Source organism: Dermochelys coriacea, chromosome 18, assembly GCF_009764565.3.
Source record: "Dermochelys coriacea isolate rDerCor1 chromosome 18, rDerCor1.pri.v4, whole genome shotgun sequence".
In the NCBI taxonomy this organism is placed as follows: Eukaryota; Metazoa; Chordata; order Testudines; family Dermochelyidae; genus Dermochelys; species Dermochelys coriacea.
The window spans coordinates 21,527,113-21,549,165 of NC_050085.1; the positions used below are offsets into that span (position 1 = coordinate 21,527,113).

Consider the following 22,053-nt stretch of genomic DNA (forward strand, 5'->3'; position numbering starts at 1 on the left):
TATACTCATTATAGACATCATTTGTTTCCAGCAATTAAATTTTTACCCTATTTACTCTGAATTTTCAGTTTGTGTTCTCTATCCGTGTGTTAAAAACACCATTGTTGTAAAACTGCTGTCAGAAAATAGTTGGATGCCATAATGATTCTGGCTTAATCATATAAAGCAGATTGAATGAGGTCACTTCTACTGCCACTTTAAATTATTGTGCAAATGTAGCATACAGAGTTTCAGCAACCATCTGTTATCTAATAAGTGAATTTTGTATCTGAAAACCTTGCACTTGCTGTTTTATTTTCCACTAAAATGTGGCTGGTTTTCCATGTTTAATTGTCATAAATAGTTTGATTTTATACTCATTTTTTGAGCTCTAAGTAATTGCCCAGGAAAAGAGTATTGTGTGATGCAGATAAATTTCTTGAAATGACTTTTTCCTGGTTTTATTCTGTCATATATAATTCATTTGCAAGTAGAAAAAGCTGATTAATATTAAAAATACCTGTTAAGAGATTTCACATTCTTTCGCTTTTGTTTTATCCCTGCAGATGTGCTGTGTGCAAAATTACGCATTTTAAGTTGATACTCTCAAGTTGCAAAGTGCTTTTGTTTTTCAGTTGGCAATAACTAAATGTCTAGTGTCTAAGTAACAGTATCCTTTCCATTCCTACTGTATCTGTGTATGTTGTCTCTTTAGATATTTATCTCCTGTTTTGGTTGCAAAAATAGGAAAATAATAATGTTACTTGACATTATCAATTGTTGTTTAATACCTCATTTGAGTCAGGGAAAAATCATTCTCTATCTTCTCTTCCTTCTTTAACTAAATAGCTTCTCAATTCATGGCCTTAATTTTGTAGCCATCAATATGCGTTTAGAGGGGGTAATGCCTTCTATCATTTGGTTTATGGATTTAATATCAAGGATGGTCTAGATAATACTTAGTCCTGTCTCAGTGCAGGGGACTGGACTAGATGACCTAACAAAGTCACTTCTGGTTCTACATTTCTATGATTCTGTCTTGGTGCTGCTGATTTCATACTTTCATTTCTATCACAGTTTTCTTCAAATCCAGTTTATTGATAATTTTACCTTGTGTTTATATCTCTCTCTTTCATGGTTATTTCATTCCTTATCATGTTCTCATTACCTGCTTTTTTTTTTTGTTTTGTTTTGCTCTGTCTCTTTTTACTAGGCTTGAATGTGGTCACCCTAAGCTCTTTAGAGCCTTGCGACCCAGGTTGGTAGGTTTGTGGAGGGGTTTCCCAACCACCGGGTCACCTCAGAACAGTTACACTAGCTGTTTATTCCAGGAAATTTTGCAACATATGTCCTCATTCACTGCTGTCTGTCTCTACTTTGTGCATGTTCCATCCATGCTAACTCAATTCTTGTAACTCACAGATGTGTCACAGGCTCTTCAATGCATATTATTTTGGGGGTTAAATGTGCTCTTGTAAAGGGACTAATGTTATCACACCAGCTTGTGATTTTGTACCTGTTCAATGACCAACATGAGGTTGGTTGGTTGTGAGGGGGTTGTTAAGTGTCGTACCAATAACCACGACTTACTGGTCGAGTTTGCATTCTTTACAATACACCTGGTGCACTGTAGGGTGTGCCCTTCAGAACATTCTTACAATAATAATGCAGTCTAATTTTCAGTGTTTCACTTTATCAATTCAGTACAAAGACCAAATAGTCACACAGGCAAAACTAGAAAATCCAGACCACCACCATAAAAACAGTGTGCTGTGTGTGTAAATAATTATTAAGAACAGGATCAAAAAGTCGTCATTAAAATTGTACTGAAATTATCTTCCAAGAACAGTGAATGCAGAGGATAAAAGTTATTTTTAATGCCTTATATTTAAAGTAGCTTCACTAGCATCGCCTTTTTTTGATGGCGTGGAGATCTCTCTTCCTCTATCTATACATACATGCATACATTGTAGCTGCATAATTTCCCTGTAGTGAAACCAGTAATTTCACTTGATCAGCAGTTGAGGAGAAGTGTTATGAACTGCCGCTCCATGGTGGTGCCTGGGGAATTCATTGTACTCATGGTTCATGCAAAGACAAGAGCTTAGCTAAACACTTCCTGTACAGCACTTTGTGTTGATTGGAGTGCAACTGAAGGGCACCGAAACCCCTGTCCTTTCTGTGAATAGTTTTGGAAACTGATGTTCCTGTGACGTTTGCCGAAGGGATGGGGATTGGGGACACCACACATATCATCTGTCCCATGTAGCTATGGCACATCCTATTTCTGGCATTTCCGCTGGTTATTAAGAGGGGTTTCTCTTTTTCAGAAATCTTGGGAAATCAGGGTTGCGAGTATCCTGCCTTGGCTTAGGTAAGTGATTTGATCGTCAGGTGCACTCTCTCATACCTCTCCAGTGTCCATTGGTAAGCAATCATCTTCACAATGATTTCTTCCCTCAGTTATTTAAGCAAGAGGCAGGCCCCCAAGATGGAGGTGGCAGGTGAAAGGAGCTGCGCCTTTTGCATTGATCAGGGCGATGTTCCTCTGATTCCACGATCCATTAAAAATGGATGACCCGAAACCGGATCCAGCTACCAGTGCAGCATTGTTGCTAACTGCTGGTTACTGAGTAACCAGATCTAACCACAGATTTCTGTCCTGTCCTAAACCTTGTCATTTCCCCCAGTGAATCAGCCTGGATCGTGGCCTCGCAGACAGCATGACCAGACTCTGAAATCCTCTGAAATCCTCCTGTGTGCTTAGTGCATGTTGTATCCCCGATTGGTTTTCAGTATTAAAATATGTGGTGGTTACAGGTTTACTTGGGCTGCTGTCGTGGATGAGTTCACAAACGGGCATCTCTTTGTGTTTGCTCCTCAAGAGACCCATGTGCTCATGACATTTAAAAGTATGTGAAAAGAAACATTTGTGCCATTTGCTGCATATGGTTGTCAGAGCACTTCAGCACGTCACACATCACACTTGAATTTGGTTTGCAAAGACACCAGCCCTCAGTGAGGGCTATGTCAACGCTCAGTTTAAAGCTCAGCCATGACCTGCCGAGTACACTTGGACTCTCTTTGGCTTCTTTGTGATGTATGACACAAGTTGGCCAGGTTGGGAAATGGAGTTCTGCTTGTTCGGCGCTTTTTATAGAAATAGCAGAAACATCAAGTGTAGTTGCTGTTGTTTTGCTGGAGTAGCTGCTATGTGTGTCTTGGAGAATGTTTGAGTGACAAGGGACTGCCACAGCTACAACTGTACCGCCTGCCACAATTGGAGAATGTAGGTTTAGTTTAAGCTCTCACACCTTCATTGCAAGGTGAGCAGTTAAATCTTTTGACAGAAGCATCCTGTATCCAAAATGTTGTTAAGCCCTAGAAGTTAAATAAGTATTAACAAAAAGAAACCAGAGAATTAAACAGTCTGAGTAAAAATCCCGTCTCTTCCCAGTTGATCAACTTTCACTGTCTTGACTTTTACCTGTCCAGTCCCCAGAGACTCGCACCTTGACATTTTAATGTAAAAGACAAACAGAAAACAAAAATGTTGCTTGTTGAGGGGAAGAGAAACATACAGGCCTTTTTTATCCATGGTAAAGAAGGAAAAAGAACATGCCGAGGGTTTTTCCATTGTAGGTCACTTTTAAAAGAAAAGCAGTTTGAGTCACTGTCGTGAAAACGAAGCATCCGAAAAATGTAAACAGTGAAAATCTGTTTTCTTGTCTGAATGAAATTTTATCAAACTTTCAAAAAAAAAAAAAGGGGGGGGGGGGGTATTTTCCCCGGGCTGATAGAAATCTCAGCCCAAAAGGTAATTTGTTTTTCAGATTTAGCAATGTCTGAAAAGGGGAGCATTAAACAGAACTGTTTTATCAGCCCTCCTGATAGCATTGGTAGTACAACACTGTATCTGTTAAAGGGCACCATCAATTCAAGATAGCTGCTGCCCCTCACAGCTTAGTGACTGCAGAAAGAAATGTCTGATTCTTCAATTGCTATCATTCAGATGGACTGCAATGAACACCTTAAAACTTCTTTTTCTTTATGTGAAACAAGCTACAAGGCATTGTTCTCGCTTCTTCATGAACACTTGTGTTCAGAGCTTCCAAGTTAGTATACTTCAAGAATGATCCACCCCTGAGCTGTAGTTTGCAGAGTTTGTGCAGAATTCAGAATCTGCTGTAACCGATTATATCCAGACAAAGACTAACTTTCTAGACATTTGGTTTCTCAGATAACGTTCCAAATATGGAGTGAGTGCAACCAACGCACCCTCGTGTTCCTAAGAGCTTGTCTACATGGGAAAGTTATACTGGTATAAGGAAAGGTGTGAATTTAAACTGCTATAGTTATATCAGTAGAACTCCCCATGGGGACCCTCTTATTCTGATGTGTGTGTGCGGGGGGTCTTTTTCCAGCTTAGTTTGTCATTTTGGAAGGAATTGTACCTGTTTAACTGTTCTGTATAAATGGAAAAATGAATTGTGTAGGCCAGCACTGAGTCTGCAGAGAAGCTGCACCAGTACCTCTGTGGCTCCTTGTGCCTTTGCCAAGCTGCAACAGAGCTAAAATTGGCCAGCATTGAGAAAGCTCTGGGTATCCACTATCTGGAGTAGAATAGGGAAGGCAATAGTGCAGAGAGGAAATGACAAACAGATGAACTATTACAGGTTCCTGGTCTGGTGATTCATGCTGTAATTTCAGGCAGTAGGGTCATTACAGGCAGACGGGTCTCCACTAGCAAATTGGAAGTGGTTTAGTTAACTGTTCCCTGCAGGTTGTTGGCTGGGAAAGGCAAGCAGGTGTTGCAAATGGCAAGGGCAGAAGTACAATGCTCCATCCCAGTTTGGTGCTAGGGCTTGACCTTGCAGGAAGGCATTGGAGAACCCTAGCAGTTGGTATCCTTGAGCATCCACCCGGATGATAAGTCTTCTGCCCGAGTCAGGCAAACACAATGAGAGAGGGAGACAGACAGTCTAAGTGCAACAGCAAGAGGTAGGGAGGCCCTGAGAGCCTGGTTCGCTCATCCACCCACAGGCTCTGGGCAGGGATATTTTATAATCCAGAAGGAAGAACAGTGGGGTCAGCTTGGTATTGACAGGCTAGCATAGGACTGACTGTGTTTGGATTGTTCCCGTGTTTCTCTGTTATTGACCTACAGATTAATTCAGTCTGGAGCTCCTTTTTCCACGTTTATAGTGCCTTTTAGAGCAGCTAAGTTGTACATGTTTTGTAGTTGTGTTTTCAGAATGAGTGTTTTCCCTTCTTTCCCTTTATAGGAACATGGGTGACGTTTGGAGGGCAGATTACAGACGAGGTAAGAATTGTTCCCTGTTTTGCGCTGCCTACTCCATAGGTCAAAGATACAGTTCTTATTTCAGTCTCCTTTCATTGTACTGAAAATCAGCTTCAGGAGACTCCGTAATCTAGTTCCTTTTATTATTTGAAGTGACCAAGCCTCAGTGTTGCCATGTGAAATCTTCATAATTTTTCATGTGAAATCTTCATAATGAATAAAGGTTCTGTAATATTTACCAATTTTCACTATAGAGATGCATAAATATTCATGTTTGTGTGACATGTTTCAACTTTGTTTTTCAAATTACCTAGATTAATTTTTATGATTATGGCCAAAAGAAACAAAAATTATCCTTTCTTTGGCTAATTATTATCCACCAAGAGTAGTACTTACTGCTGAGCAAATAATTTGTAGCACATAATTGGTGAATAATTTCCAAGAACAGAGACTAAATTCAAACCAAATACTTTTCACAATTGTTCCAGGAGGAGTTTGCTCTTGAGCTGTTTGTTCCAGCTATCTAATATTCAAAATTTGAGATGCATTGGTTAGTTTAATTGGACACACAGGTCACATGGTAGCCTTTGTGATCCCTAAGTCGGTGAGCATAAGTCTTAAACACAAGTAATTAGCAACGAAAGACTGGTTCTAAGAGTTCAAAATTCGGTGTCAGCACATAGTCTCAAGTGACTTTGTACGAACACCCTGGTCTGTAAGGTGAACACAAAAGGGGGCACAAACACAGCTGAATTTAACAGATGCTTTTGTTCAAGCAAATAGACTCAGAAAACAAGAACAGCTCTGTTCCATTGTACGTGGATGTTGGAATTTGAATCTCATGGGGATGGTGAAGTTTTTAAGTTAGTGTTGTTTCTGTGAAGCCAGACTTTCAGAAGGTATAGTCAGTTTACCAGTAACATTTGTGAAACACATGTTGCACCTGTAGCCTTCCCTGGTAATACAGATTAGGAGGCAACTTTATAGTTATCCGTTCAGAACACCTTCTCCATTCTGTGTAGTAAATGTGTACAACGCAATACTTGCATCGCAGTTTTTCTGAGACAACAGATGCCAGCTGTAGTCTGAGCTAACAAATCAATTTTCTGAACCCTGGATTATAAAAGTGGGAGGAGGAAAATCATATTGCAGTGTGTGCTTGGGATTCCCTCTTTTATATTCATAAACTACTGAGTGCATCCTGATATGGGGGAAAATACGCTGGACTTAAAAATACATAGTGTGCATTTTGCATGGTATTTCTGTGCTGTGAGGCCAACCGTGGCTGCTTAGAGTTAGGCATCTAAATAATCAGATCACCTCGTTAGGTGCCCAACTTTAGGCAGCCTAATTTGTAATGTTTGATCTAAGCATGCTACTGTGTGCTGTGTTACACGTATGTTTTATTGATATAACGCTCATGCCAAGGGGCTTCTGGGCTCCTGCTTTCTACAATGGGCTCTCTATAAACGTTACAAATGTTTCTTTGCAGATGGCAGAACAGCTGATGACTTTAGCATATGACAATGGCATTAACCTGTTTGACACAGCAGAAGTCTATGCTGCTGGGAAGTAGGTACCTTCTATGTTTATCTAACCAGGAGACACAAGTAGATGTGTTTTAATGAATGGGTGATTGCTGTAAACATTCATAATGACACTTTCCCTGCCTACCTGACTGTCCCTGATCGAAGTGCCTTTACTATGTTATGTTTTCTCCAGTATTTGTTCTCCTTCAGAGAATGAGCTGCCTCCGTCCCCTTGCCTACACAACGTGAACTGCAAAGGAGCCTGGGTCTGTCTGGACTAATAAGTGGGGGCACCTGCTCAGAAGAGATGAAGACTTGGAAGGCAGAGGTTGTCAAGGGATTAGGATTGTACAAATTGCTATGAAATGGTGCTTGAGCAGCTATAGCTCGTCTCATCTACACTGACTTTGACGAGCACAGTGACCAGGCAAAACGAGGTTCTGCTGTGAACTAGAGAGGGGTGGATGGGCAGCCATCTATTTGGAGGGACAATCAGTAAATTACAAGCACCAGAGCCTGTCTCAATTGTTAGAAAAATGTCACAGCCTGATGCTGTTGAAAAATGAAATAGAAGAAGTAGACGCCATGAGGTGCAGAATGTTCGTTCCTGCTCTCGCTAGGTTTCTGTGGCATTTGCTTGCATATTACTAGCAGGTGGTCTGAATCCCTCTGTGTGTAACTGGGCATGGATTTTAGACAGGCTGGCAGTTCTTTTGCCTTTGTATGTGATAACCTGGTTCAACAGGTCAGACTGTGAGTAGCCTGGGAAGTGGGGGTTGGGCAGCCCCATCCCTTTCACATCTAAAAATATATTTCTTCCGAAGCTTTTATGAGGAAAAAATGAATACAAACAAGGACTGAGGGAGAGCGCTTGCTGTGAAGTGTCTAAGGGGAGATGATCGGTGATCAATACAGGGGGACACATGGATGACAGCCTATGAGGGGGAGCAGTGCAGTATGCATTTGGTCTTGAGGCCAAACCCTACTGTGTGGAAAGAACCTCAAATTTCCTAATTCTTTCCCAGCTCAAGGCAAGCTCTACTGGTCATCACTACAGCTCTGCCTTGCTGAGAGCCCGGACAGCTAGGCCACCAGCATTGACATGGTGCCAGTGCAGGAGTTTTCCCTACCAGAATTAATGAACTGAGCTCCTAGAGCAAGATTCCCCCTCCCCCCCTTTTACAGAAGACCCATGCACACATCCTGTGCGCCACTCAACTGCCTCTTCAGGCCTATGGGCCATGAGGCTAAGTTTCACCCAGAATGATTAAAACTTGCTTGGAAGCAGAAACAATCCCCAACCCCTCTAGATGTGTTTGAATGAACTCACTTATCTAGAGCCAGATCCCGAGAGTCTGGCTCAAACTCCTGTTGAACTCAAGGGTCTTCGAACCTGATCTTTAGATGTTATCAAAGAGTAGCCTTCCTCTAATTTCCGGAGGCCAGAAAAGTTACATCTGGGAGTCAGCGTTGCCTCTGAGATTTAACAGATGCTTGTTCCTGTTTCAGTTCAGGTGGCTGAAAGAGTTTGAGATTGGTTCACTCCATTTTTTGGTTAGCTGACCACAGCCTGTTCTATCCTCATGTCTCGCTGATGGTACAGCACTTCCTGACTAACCCATCTTATCTTCCATGCCATCGGGAGCAGAGCAGGACAGAGTTATTTTAACTCTTCTTTTTTGAAAAGTTTCTGAATTTGTGGCTGAAATTTACTTCTTGGTAGTTGTTAAAGAACTAGATAAGTTCATGGAGGATAGGTCCATCAATGGCTATTAGCCAGGATGGGCAGGGATGGTGTCCCTAGCCTTTGTTGACCAGAAGCTGGGAATGGGTGACTTGACTGGACGGATCACTTGCTGATTCCCTGTTCTGTTCATTCCCTCTGGGGCACCTGATATTGGCCACTATCGGAAGACAGGACCCTGGGCTAGATGGACCTTTGGTCTGACCCAGTGTGGCCGTTCTTATGTGTAACAGAACAGGTAGGCACTCTCTCTTGGCCCTTTTCTCACCCTATCATTTTTTTTGTTTGCCTATAATATAGATCCTAGCGTCTACTTCTTTAATAGTTCTTTGTGACACTAACTCTCTTGCAGTGTTTCTTTCTGGGAAAAGGCGGCACATTCTATGGAACGTTTATATGTTCATGACTTGCGTGTGAATGGGATGCATTAGGAAAAGACAGGAGATACGGAGAGCTGATCATATTTATTTATTTTTTCTTATGAACTTTTCCGACAACGAAAATCCGTTGTGCTGTGCTACAGCTAACCCATGTCAGCATAGTGACTTTCTCCTCATTAACCTTTCCACTCCTCTCCTTACATCAATTTGTGCCTGAGCTCAGATGAAATATCGTAGCTCTTCAGCTTAGTGACGCATCTGCCTGTGTGTCCCTACAGCACCTAACACAGTGCAGCCTGGTCTTATTCCTGTTGCTGTCTGAGCAATAACAAGGGATAAGCTGTGAGGAGGACCGAGTGATGTGAACGTGGCGGGCAACAAAACGAAGACCTGGCGCAGGATACTTGTAGGTAGAAATTGCAATCATTCCCGAAGGGTCATGTACAGACGCTGGGCGTCATGGCTGCCTTGCCATTTCCATGTTGCTAAGTGGGAGGTTGTGTCCTAACGAGAAGGCAGGAAGGTCCAAGTATGGAAAACATGGAGAACCACTGTCCTGTAGCTCTTAGGGAACATCTTTTGGTGATTAAGTGTACTTGAGACTCTTTCACCAATGCTCTCAACATGTCGTGTGCTGTATATTAAACCCTAGCGACAGTGAATTAATTGGCATTACTGAAAGTGTTCATCTGTGTCGTGGAACCTTTTATTGACTGTACGAAATGAAGGTCCTTGCAGTCTGACCTGTTCAGCATCTCATCTTTGGTTTTAGATGCTTGCACAACACAGAACAAATCCGATGAAGCGTCACGCATGTCTCTTTAAGTTAATGACTAAGGGTCGGTTTTTCCTGTCTCCTCCCAAAGAGACGCAGTGACTTTGTGACTGGAAAGGATGGAGGCTCCAGAATGTAGTGTCTGAGAGGTTTCACAAATAATTGCACATTAAAAATTAAATTGCCCAGGAACAAAATATGCCTGACATGGCCCAAGAGCGAAGCTCAATTCAGTTGTGTTGACTGTTCCTACCAGTGTGTGTCTGGGCACTCCACACAGTCCAAGCACAGATGTTCGCATGGCTCAGTTGGTAGCGTCCTCGCCTCTGGGCCACACTGGAACTTGGGCTCCTACCCAGAGCTGGCACAGCAGTGCCAAATTACAAAATACATTAATCCCAGTGTGATGTTCAAGTCCATGTATTTATTTCAAAATCAAAATGTTGAAGGAGCCAGTCCTGCAGCAGCATCTACAGGGGCAAAGCAACCTGCCAAAGCGGGTTTGAGCAAAGGCTATGGAATTGGCTCCTGACGGATGGCAATGGAGAGCTGTCTCTGGGGTGGGGTGGGTGAGAGAGGCGTTACGTATAATGGAAGAATCTGTCTCTCTCTCACCTGTGGCTTTGGTTTTCCTTACCTATTGCCGCTCTTGCTGGAGAAGACATGCACGATTCCACTCCAGCACATCCCAGCCGGAGATCCCACTATCAAACAACCTGAATCTCTCTGACCTGTTTTCTCACTCTAAAGAAGAGAAGCCATTATGAATCCTATTCGTAGGGAGTCATTTGTGCCATGACAGGTCTGAATAGCCAAATCCTGCAATTATCAGCCATGAGCCACAGTACTGCTAGTGGGCTGAGCTCCGATAACCTGAACGCATGCCACGTTTTGTCCAGCCATGCCCTCCCTTCGCCACTGATGGGCTCCGCTTGTCAATACAAAAGAGGCTGAGGAGATGGGTGACATAATATTCAGCTTTCACAGTCTGTGCCTGCCATGAGTCCCATGGGAAGTAGGGTTGGGATCAGTTAGCGAAGGGATGCAAAGCCCCGAGTGAGCGGCACAGGGGATGTGGTGGGTATAAATGTAATGCACATTGCATTCTTGTCCCATCTCTGTTGCTAAGATGTATAATAAGCACTTACAGAGAACATTTCTTTATACGCTGCAGGACAGTGCAAAGGAAGGAGGAAATTACGTTGCCTGTGGCCAGGATATTTTTATCTTTGACCCTGACAAATGCCAAGAAAATTCCAGCTGTCACTTGATCCTGTACTGCAATGTAAACAACATGCAGGATTCCTCCTTGTTCAGAGAGCCCATTAATAGCCATTGGAGTGGGTGGGGCATGGGGTAGCTTCAAATTGTCTTGTTCTCCATAGCTCATTAATAACATTTTAACACCAGGGATTTGAAATACATGGGATCCCTCCATTGAGAGCCGATTTTTCATGATTGAAATGGTTTGGACCTAATTTCTATACCAGTCTGATGAAATCATCATTTGTGTTTCTCTCTTGTTGCAGGGCTGAAGTTGTGTTGGGAAATATTATTAAGAAGAAGGGTTGGAGGTAATTTTATTCTTCCTTAGGCCAAGTACCACGTTAGAGCCACAGTGCTTCATTTTTATGCCTTGGGCAGTTTCCTTGATAACTGCTGTGTTTGATATGGAAGGAAGGAAATTTACAGTAGGCATCAAGGTGAAGAGTCAAATAACTGTACAGGGATTTGCAGGGAGTGGTGCACCAGTGAGCACGAAATTTGGGACATGGAGTCTGAAATTCCCTCTCTGGTCCCTAGCAGTGATCACTCCAGGGCAGAGTAGAGGAATCTTTCACTGCTGCTGCTTGTCCTGTACTTGTTCCTGTGAATGAAGAGAGTTTCTGCCTTCTAGGTTGTTGTAACGGCATGAAATAATAATGCCTTCTTTACGGCTGGCATTCAGTCTTCTGGTAGCTCGGGGGCCCAAGGTGCATCCCAGTTTCAAGCAAGACAATGGTCTCTTAATCTCAGTGTTTCCCCTGGTAAATCTCCATTCCTGTTCCTGATGGAGATGTCCAGGGCTTGTCAGTCCATCACAGCCTGGCACCTCTCCCCTATCCTGGCTGGGTCAGAGCAGAGTGGTGGCTCTTCAGGGAGGTGTTTGAAATGATCTCAAATTGTAAAAGTCACACGGAAGAGCAATTTCAAATACCAGCTCACTGCAGTTGGGCATGAATCATTAATCATAGTAGGATTGTCAGAAAGTCTGTATTTCCTTCCCTCCAGAATGCCACAATTATCCTCCCAGTCAGTGGTTATTGAGTACATTTTTCCCACTCAATTATTTATACTTGTCATCTTGTTCCACCAAGATTGTTTCTTTGCATTAATTCCAATGTGACTACAGCTCCCAGTAATTAAAGGTAATTGACTTGTTAGCAAATCCCATGAGGAGCTCTCCTGTCGGTACTTGGAGGCGAACTGTGGCACCCCACATGCTTATTCATCGTCCTCTTCCTTTTTCCAGCACCAAGGTTCTGAGCAAATTGGTCCACATCTGCTTTGAGATGCCATTGGAGCCTGTCGGGGTGTTGCCTGAGTAGTTTTGTATTTACACCACTGACTCCAGGACCACTCCTTGCCCCTCTCACCATGCACTCCACCATAAAGAACAGTCTTAGGCAGTCAGACTAGAAACATGGCCAGCCCATTGTGGCTAGAGCCCTTTGATGATTGCAGTCTCACACTGCAACGTAATGTGGGTACAATGAGAGTCTGGTTTAGCTGTCCTGGACACTGATTTAAGAGTCCAAACATTTTAGTTCAGGCACGCAAATAATGCCTTTTCAGCAAACAGCTTCTTGAGTCTGGAGTAGGCGCAGGACTATAGCAACTGTTTCAGTAAGTTCACAGTAGTTGGAGCTGGTAGTGGTTTCTCTTAGAAGTTGCCGTGCTATAGCCTGCTGGATGGCCCTGAAGCAAAGTGACTTTGGGTTACAGGGCCAGACCCAAGGCTGGGACTTTCCGAAGTGCCTCAGTGATTTTCAGAGGGATTTGTGCTCCTAAACACTGATTGTACTCTTGACAATCTCACCCTAAAGACTTAACCCCAGGATCATTCAAGGTGAGGTGGGTCCTAGAGGTAACACCTCTGATCTGGGCTAGTGAAGACGTCTGATCAAACAGCCGAGCAGATCACTAAGGACCTGACTAACCTTCCTTACACTGGGGTAAATCAGCAGTAACTCCACTGCGAAGTCAATAGAATTATTCTGGTTGTGCCCCAGCATGACTCTGAGCAGTGCTTGGAGCTAAATCACTTACATTCCGCAGACCAATGAGTTGGGAAGTGGGTATTTGCATAACTGGAAGCTGTGGCGAGCGTCAGCTTGGGGCGGTGAGTGTAGGGATGGGAGTACAGAGGGCGAAAGGGAACCTTGGCTTAATACATTTTATGCAGTGACTTTCTGTTTCTCTTTGCAGGCGCTCTAGCCTGGTCATCACAACCAAAATCTTCTGGGGAGGAAAGTAAGTAACACTGGCTAATTTCACCCAGCGCCGTAATTGTCGTCGTTGTACTGTACACTGCTAACCTGGGCCTGTTCTTTTTCAGAGCAGAGACTGAGAGGGGACTGTCCAGAAAACACATCATAGAAGGTGAGAGAGCACATCTGCTTTAATGCTGTATGTGAGCCTGACCCTGCTAGGCACTTGAGCAGGTGCTTAACTTTAAGCACATGAGTATCCTCACTTAACTGAATGGAACTACTCGCATGCTTAACCATGTGCTTTGCTGGGTCGGGCCTGTCTGCTGCTCCTGTATAGTAAGGTGGGAGAGTCTGAGGGACCTGGGGTGTTTCCATTCAGGAGAAGGAACAAACACTCTTTGACAGGGCTCCAGCTGAGCCCATCCCTTGGGCTGCTGCAGTGGCTGCTTTGCCATGTCCCAGCGGCTGGGACACACCTGGTGGGTGCGCTGTCCTGCCGAGATGGCGTTAATGGCACTGCAGAGTGCCTTGCAGACGCCAACAGCTGACATCATGACCTCCTGGCTTGGAAGAAGGAGCAGGGCTGGGGAGAGGCATATGCTGGTGGTTATTGTTTATAACAATGAGCTGAATATTTCCCTGAGAGTTGTTATAAGTGTAATTCAAATCGCCTGGCAACTGGACCCTGTTGGGCAGAGGTTGGATACATTTTAGCGTCACCGTTGCTGCAACTCTCCCGAGATGGTTTTCATTCTGTTCATTGCTCCAAGCAGAAATCCAGAGAGTGGCCAGCCCTTGTGAAAGCTGGGGCTGGGGCTGCCCTTCCCAGTGGAGCAGCAGTGAGCCGGGTCTCTCCACGGAGCATGGGGCACAGTTCAGCCCTCTAGCGCAGATGTGGGTCGCGGTGCTCTTAATGTTCTGGAACAGCCTCAGCAAAGCTGGGATCCCTGGGCCTTGGGGCACCATCTCAAGAGTGTTAGCACAGCTCTTCTGAGCCTGTATTTGCAAAGTGCTGGGACGTTCTCTTTAGTGCTATCAAAGCAGGGAGCTCAGTGGGGAACTGTGCTTGATTGCCTCTTGTCCTTGTTTGCTCATCACCAGGTCTGAAGGCTTCCTTAGAACGGCTGCAGTTAGAGTATGTGGATGTTGTGTTTGCGAACAGACCAGATCCCAACACACCCATGGAAGGTAGGTTCCACTGCCAGTTTCTCCCCAAGAGCCTATTCCTGTTTCGGGGTACTGGTCAGCAGGCAGCTGAGACTGGTGGATTAGCCATTGTCTCGCCATTTGCGTCGGGAAGTAGGGAGTGACTTCTAAAGAGTGTAGCGTTGGGGAGTAGGAGCGCTGGCCGTGGACCCCCAAATCGTTTTCAGAATAACCTCTTTCTCTTCCCCAGCAAAGTGTAATAGAGGGGCACCAGTCAAAGGGCTTCTCAGGGGATGTTCCCTTGCTCAGTGTCATGGGGAACTCTTGCGTTCGGGCTTTCCAGGCCTGAATGTGATGCTATCTTTTTCCCTTTGGAGTTTGTGCTGCAGGCTGAACTGGGACTCTTGAAAACACAAGCTTCTCTCTGCATTATCTCCCTTTTCAGTCCATGTTTGCCCAGCACGACAGAGCCCAGGTCAATGACTGGCCCTCCCAGGTTCTAGGATAATACAATTCATAAATAGGGTTATAATAATTATAATAATTTTCTCAAGCTGCTGTGCTAGCAGTTTGTACCTCCGCAACAGATCTAACTTTTCTCATTTCGTGGCCTGTCCCATTTCTGAATTACATACTCACCCATTCTAAGAAGGAACTGTTAATTCCTTGTTAGTTTAACATCTTATTAGCCAAATCAGGTCTGAATTTTTCATTGCATTTTATTTTTTGATGTTTTGAATGTTTGAATCATGATGTTGGTGACGGGTTTTTAGTTATGGTGCGTTTTCCATTATGTAGCAATTGTTTCATGTGTTAATACGTTCAGCATATGTAAACAAACCAACCAAAAATCTTTTTCAACCTCAATCCCCCTCCATCCCCATGTAAAGGGGCCTTCTCAGGATGCACTCTGCTTCTGGAACAGGCTGTTTTAATGGTGCTTTGATGGGGGTTATTCTTCCTCCAGACCCAGACCCTTTTGTCATGCCGTTCATTGTAATATGCCAGCAGTTGTAAACTCTGGTCTCTTTAAATTTTTCTTTTATCACCAGGGGACCCATTTAGTTCTTCCAAGTCAAGAACATTCATCATAGAAGGTACATCGTACCCCCAATCCGAATATTGACTTCTGTGTCCAAACAGCATTTTATGGGACAGACTCTGTATTTTTATTTACATGACTTCCTTTCCCCCATGGCAAACTTTTCCATAAAATGCACAAAGGAAAACAAACAAAAAACCCCACTTGCCTTTGAGAACATCTTGCAAGTAAAAAGCAAAATAGTGATTAGTTCTTCTCGTTCTCTTCCCTCGATTCATGTCACTTCATTCTTTTGTTCCTTTCCTTTGTTCAGTGCATGACGTGCCATTTTCTGCTATGCTTGTCTGTATGACAGGAGGTCCCCTCAGTTTGAAATTCTGCATTAAAGCCTGATTCGTTGGTTCATTAAAATAACATGGTACCTGTTCCTAACATGCTTGTGATCTTGGAGGAGAGCAGTTCAGGGATCAGGGTGAACAAATCAGTAGTCAAAGGGACAACAAGCAGGTTGTGGTGGTCCTCACCCAGAAGTTTTAAGGCCACAAGCCTCTCCACTTTAAAGCCCATGGTGTGGGTTGAGTGCTGATAAGTTTACATTAGCATCAGAAAATACAGTTGTCTGGTAAGTTGAACAAATTGGCTACCAAAGTCAGTCTAGTCAGTTACTGAAATAACATGTTATGCTGATTTTTTCACCCCATTTAATGCGCCTGGTCTTGCATAAGGAATGTGGTTGGATTTTTTTTTTAATGAGTATGTACTAGGGTTGGGCAAAATTCTGTGTAACTGCGCTCCCTGCAGTGGCAAACTTTGACCAAAGACTAAATTAAAATAAGGGGACAGAGTTTTCAGCCCTGTTCAGAGTCAAATTCCCACAGGGGGTTGCTACCACTGAAGGGGCATCCCTTTACCAGCACTAGGTTGGGACCAAAAGGCTAATAGATGGCTGGCTATATATCCATGTCAGTCTAACATTTTACAGTCCCAGCTATGAATATGTACAATAGGTACAAAGCATTCTGTCTTCTTATTCCTGTTCATTATTGAACTGAACATCTATTGCCATTTACTTGCGGTACATTTTTAATATGGTTATTCAAGCATTAGTGTCCGGAACTTTGGCAGAGACTGGAGACTCACTTTCCCATGGGATTTTTTAAATTAAAGGGGCAAGTGGAATACAGCTAATGATCAAATGTGACCCCAGCTGTATGCAACCTGCTGAGCCTATTCCTGTGACGTAAGAAATGCCCATTTTGCCCAGCTCTGACAGTCACTGCTCTTTCTGCTTATGACGGGCTATTCTTCCTCCTTGCAATGGCTTGTGATCTTGTGCAAGATGTACCTAGAAACCTGCCAGATTTTATTTCTATGGAAAACTTTCGTTTGCACAAGCCCAGTGCTTAGCTAAACTGTCACACTCTGTCAGTGCATGTGATGGACATGTGAAGCCTCGTGTGACTTTTTCTTTTTGCTTCTCTCCTTGGCATGAGTTTATACCTTGGCTTCAAACTCGGCCTGCATGGTTCAGACTTGGTGGAGAGCCTGAACAGGGACTCCCGACAGTGTTTCTAAAAAAGAAAAGAAAAGGCAGCAACAGAACGGGGCAGTAGCGGTTTGACTGACACCTTAAAGTTAAGCTGTAAATTCCCATGTTAACTAGCCAATTGAGTCTCAAACTCTCTGGCACCTCTTTCCTGGGTTTAATTAAGCTAAGAGAAAGAAAATTAGGGGGATGGTGGTTTTTGCTAATGCAGTACCATGAATGTGGATAGCGGCTTCAATGGTAAGCTCCATGAGGCAGAGACCTCGTCTTCTGTTTGCCTACATTCAGACAAGAGACCAAGAGGAAGGTTGTGGAGAAGGGAGAACAAGGGTAAAAGAAGACTGGGGTTGTTTGCATTTGTTACTCTGCATCTTGGAGGGGGGAGTGTAAAGTGTTTTTCTTTAAATACTCGTGGCAGGTGGCAGCTGCAGAGACTGGGTGTAATCCTGGCCCCATCAAAGTTAATGGCAAAACTCCCCTTGACTTCAGTAAGGTCAAGATTTCATCCCCTGTGTCTTTGGCATGGGAAGATTCCTCTGCCCTTGCCCAATGGAGACTCCAGCTATGTGGACTGGCTGGCATGAGCAGGGTTTGCCCCAGACAGCTAGAAGGCTGACCCGATGCCTAGCACACTCCCAACAGATCAAGGAGTTTACATGGCCTTTCCAGGAATTGTTTGCTTCTGGTTGCTAATCTGAATCTCCCTTCATGAAAGTCCAAGCTATAGAGCTCTTGACATTTGGACTTTCCTCATCCTCCTGCTTCTGTATGCTCAGAATTTCCTAACAATCCCTTCCTCAGAGCTGAAGCCTTCCACCTTGGGTCTCAGCCCAGAAATGAGGTTTTTGGAGACTGAAAAACGTTCTCTCTGATTTCAGTATTTTAAACCTGTTCGGCGATACCTCCTAAAGCAGCTGTGAGGAAACGAGAGAAACATTTAAACCAGCACAGGGCTGACTCTGTGATAAGGGCTAGTTGGGTGTTGCAATGAACAGAGAGCTCGCTGCGGAGCACTCTCGGGCAGCAGCTACTACATAGCTTAATGAAGCCACCACCTAATGGAGCTCTGCCCCCTTTGTGACTGTGACTTTGCAAACGTAATTAGCGTCTTTGGAAGGATTGTGTCTTGTGGTCCAAGGAGAAGTTTGCAATTTGCAGGCGGCAGCCCGTGGGCGTCATGGAGACCAGGCCATGGGAACTGCATGTTCTAACTCGCTGCTGCTTTCTCAAGCCTTTTTTAACACTACCAGATGCTGAGGGCCAGTGTCAGCAACGGTGCAGTTGAACCTGTACTGAACAGTGCGACTCCAAGTCTAATAAAAGACAAAGCATCTTCACACCCGTTCAGAAACTGAGGGTTGAGTTTTTGGTTGTCGCAGCTGGAGATACCAGTGGTGATGATCACAGGAGCTGAATATGGGCAGCCCGGCCTGAGCGGCCCCTGCAGCTGTAGGCACTCTGTGCCTCTGAAAATCGGCCCTAACTGCCTCAAAGCACCCAAAATCAGTAGCTGTTTAAAACATTTGGGCTAATGTCAATTGAGGAGCCTCAGGTTTTGCGTTCTCAGTCTCTCTTTATGTTCCAGCATGTTTAGCATCGCACTTAGACAAAAACATACCATTGTCTGCTTCCCACCTTGAAACAGACAGAAGACAGGGATACATATACACTTGTCTTTTGTCTGAGTGAGTGTGTGTGCGCGTGTATAATCACATTGATTTATATATTATATCGGGTTTATTTTTTCAATGGATTGTTTTTAGAAACACTTGTTTGCAATCTTTCCTTTATACCGCAACATTTGCAACCAACCTTGCAAGCAATGTATTCTTAGAGATGCCTTTTGTAGATATCCCCTGCTGGATCCACTACATATGTTTAGCACCTTTGGTGGGCCATCCCTGTATTTGTCAAACATCATAGTGACAACCTTCAAAAAAGAAAAATCTGAACGTTAGCAGTTTTTAGATGCAATATTAACCATGAGGCCAAACTAACTTAATGGGTTCCTACAATCAGCTGCAATATTTGCTTTGCGTAAGTCTTTATACAGACAGAATTTGCCCTCTGTTTTTCATAGCTAATGGATCTTTTCTAATGATGAATTTTTCTTATTAGTAATAATCTCTGAAGTTCACAGCAGCTAAACTATCAGGGCAAAGCTGGAGATGAGGGTTTTTTAACCATCCTTAACATCCAGCAGTCCCACTCCTCCTATATTCCTCAGTCTCTGAAGTCTTCTGATTCCAGATGCTCAGGGGTAGAGTTTTTGAGCTCGTCTGTCCCTGCACAGGGAGTTTTGAATGGACCTCGGAGTTGGGTTCATAAATCTCAGTGCAGCAGAGCAATGATTCCCAGAAACAAAATTGGAAGGTGCTAAGAACTGCACAAATATTGTGCTGTTTCCCTATCCCTCTCCCAAATTATCCCCCCCCACACACACACAGAGTCAAGCCCTGCTCCCCAAAGAAATTGGTCTCCCAGAAACGTTTCTACTTTTTTTTGTTGTGGTTTTTTTTAATGTCTCCCCTCCTGTGACACCTGTTCCATCCTGGTGGATTTGATCTGGTTTACCTGTTTAGATGGAAAACCGAGTCTTCGGGTCTGTTTTTTGTAGAACCTTGAAGATGTTGTTTTTTCCCCCCCACACATGGGTGTGATATATCCCGTGGCTCCTGTCCATCCCCATCTCACAGGAGAGCATGAACATCCATGAAGTTGGACATTGTTTTCCACCACTCTGTACTGCATTTCACCTGTTTGATTGTGACCTCATTACGTTTCACTGGTCCATTGCAAATGGTTATTTTCTTCTAGGCTAATCCTATTATTCCTCCAAAAAGCAACTAACTAAACAAAACTCAATTCTTATGGCATCGTAATTTACATCCCTCTGTTTCTTCTCACCCTCATTTCAGCACAAGCGGCCATAAAAAGGTCACTTTCCAACCCAGTCCCTGGCGGTTGTTGGTTTGTTTGTTTATTTTTGCATTTGATTATTCTTTACAGATTTGGACAAGTAATTAATATGGGGAAATGATTTCATGAGCAGTCTCTGTTGTGGGTTGGCTTTTTGGCTTTTGTTCGTTCGTTTTTGTTTTTTAATTTCCTTGTAAAACTCCTGTCTCCAAGTTTGAAGTCTGGAAGTACACTGCTTGCAAGATGTCTTTTGCAGTCAAAGCCTCCCCTTTCCTTTTGATGTCACAGTCTTTTTACTGAATGGCTCCAGCTCTGCGTGCCAGGCTGACATGTCTCCCTCCTTGCCTTCCCTTCCTTTTTAACAGAGACGGTGAGAGCAATGACCCATGTTATCAACCAGGGAATGGCCATGTACTGGGGAACATCGCGCTGGAGCTCCATGGAGATCATGGTACTGTGTGTGTGTGTGAGTGTGTACACGCCTGTGTGTGGGCGCATGCATGCCCGTGCGTTCCCATTGCTGAAATGCAAGGGCCGGAAGACACGCCATAAATAAATGATCTGCGCGCTGCTGATGCTAAGCAGAGGCCAAGCAGACTGCCGTCGCCAGAGCAAAGTGCCTCTCTGCAGTGTTTTGGGGAGAAGTGCTCCGTTGATGGTGATTTAATTAGACAGGAGCTGTCAGGAGCCGACTGCTTGCAGACGTATTTTAGTTGCAATTATTTTTAGATCTGATAGGACGACTCATCAGAGTGTGTCAGGCTCGTGCTGCAGGGGAAAGGGTTCCCTGGCTGGGAAAGGAGGTAAACTCGGGCAGTGCAGTAACGGTCAGCGAGACGGACACCTGAGCGGGGAATCCCTGTCATTGCTGGCACTGGAGCCCCCAGCTCACCCGGTTTCCTCTCCCCCTCTCATTCTCTCTCCTCGCTGGTCTGAGACGCTTCAGTGAGAGATTTCCCCCTCTGGCCCTTCCCCGCTCTGTGTGCTCTGCTGGCTCAATCTGCTCCAACTTTTGGGCAAATTAACATGATTTCTAGCTTTGTGTCAGCCCCCATGTCTGCAACTGTCTCCAAGGCAGCATCTCAGGAGCCCTGGGGGCAAATCTGGGCCTTTTCGAGCCCCTTCCAGCTGAATGCTGACAGGTAGTGCAGAGGCTACCCTGGCATTAAAGCATGTGTCAGTGCACAGCCAGCCGCAGAGCGCCAGAATGCTCCACACATACAGACCTCTCGGGCTGAGTGTGGGCACCACATTTGCAGTCAGAGACCCCAGAGCCTGGCTCGTGCCCTTTGAAGTCAAAGATAAAGTCCCATTGGGGCCTGCCAATGGGCAAATCTCCCATAGGACTGGGCTCTGCAGTCTCTGCTTGTTCAGCAAGGCCCTGGGTCCCCATCAGCCGCAGGAACAAATTAGTTCTGTTTTGGCAATAGCCACTCTCTCCATGTCCCTGGATTACTCCCTTTCACCCGCCAGGCAGGGTCTCCGGATGTCCCAGCCCCAGTGCCATGGGGACAACCTGGAGGACTCTCCCTGCTCCGGGAGGAGAGCATGGGGTGGGGCAGCCCTGCCCTAGAGGGAATGATGCTGATTTGCATTTATCTTTGTGCTTGCAGGAAGCGTACTCAGTGGCACGGCAGTTTAACCTAATCCCGCCGATTTGTGAGCAAGCCGAGTACCACATGTTCCAGAGGGAGAAGGTGGAGGTGCAACTCCCTGAGCTCTTTCACAAGATAGGTACAGATCCCCCCCATGCCTTGCATGTTCTCTGAGGCCGGCTGGGGGCATAGCTGGGCACCCTCAGGGAAGGGAGCAGGAGTTGAGAGGCTCAGTCCTGTCATAAAGGGTCTGTCGATATTCAGCTCAGCTGCCCAGAATGGCCAGCCCCTGGCTTTTGTTTCTAGAAAGAATTGCCTTTCCCAATGGAAAACTAATCGGGCAACAGACCCCTGGTTTCCACTGAGGAGGGTTGGGGTTGGTCTGGGGGCATTGCACACATGGGCCAAGTATAAAAACTGCAATCTAGAGAGGGGCCCAAGCCACACGGCTCCAATCCAGGCCTGGGTCTGAACTTCACAAGGGTTGGGCATGTGCATCCCTGGTGATTGTGCTACATAAAGGCTCTTCTTTCACTCAGCCTTCATGTTTTCCACCACACTTACTAATCTGCAGAGACGCCTGTGTGTTTGAGAAGGGGAGTAGGTCCTTCTCTGGTTCGTGT

At 44.7% G+C, this 22,053-nt stretch overlaps 1 protein-coding gene across 14 annotated transcripts in view; it reads left to right on the forward strand.

Moving 5' to 3' along the window:
- Positions 1-22,053, forward strand: part of KCNAB2 (potassium voltage-gated channel subfamily A regulatory beta subunit 2) — a 109,226-nt gene that overhangs the window by 77,631 nt on the left and 9,542 nt on the right. For all 14 annotated transcript variants that reach the window (XM_038377076.2, XM_038377083.2, XM_038377082.2 and 11 more), the window contains 9 exons: positions 2,310-2,353; positions 5,265-5,302; positions 6,774-6,853; positions 11,239-11,283; positions 13,178-13,222; positions 13,308-13,351; positions 14,284-14,370; positions 20,201-20,286; positions 21,449-21,569. In XM_038377076.2, coding sequence (XP_038233004.1) covers positions 2,310-2,353; positions 5,265-5,302; positions 6,774-6,853; positions 11,239-11,283; positions 13,178-13,222; positions 13,308-13,351; positions 14,284-14,370; positions 20,201-20,286; positions 21,449-21,569 — 590 coding nt within the window. The remainder of the gene's footprint in view (positions 1-2,309; positions 2,354-5,264; positions 5,303-6,773; positions 6,854-11,238; positions 11,284-13,177; positions 13,223-13,307; positions 13,352-14,283; positions 14,371-20,200; positions 20,287-21,448; positions 21,570-22,053) is intronic.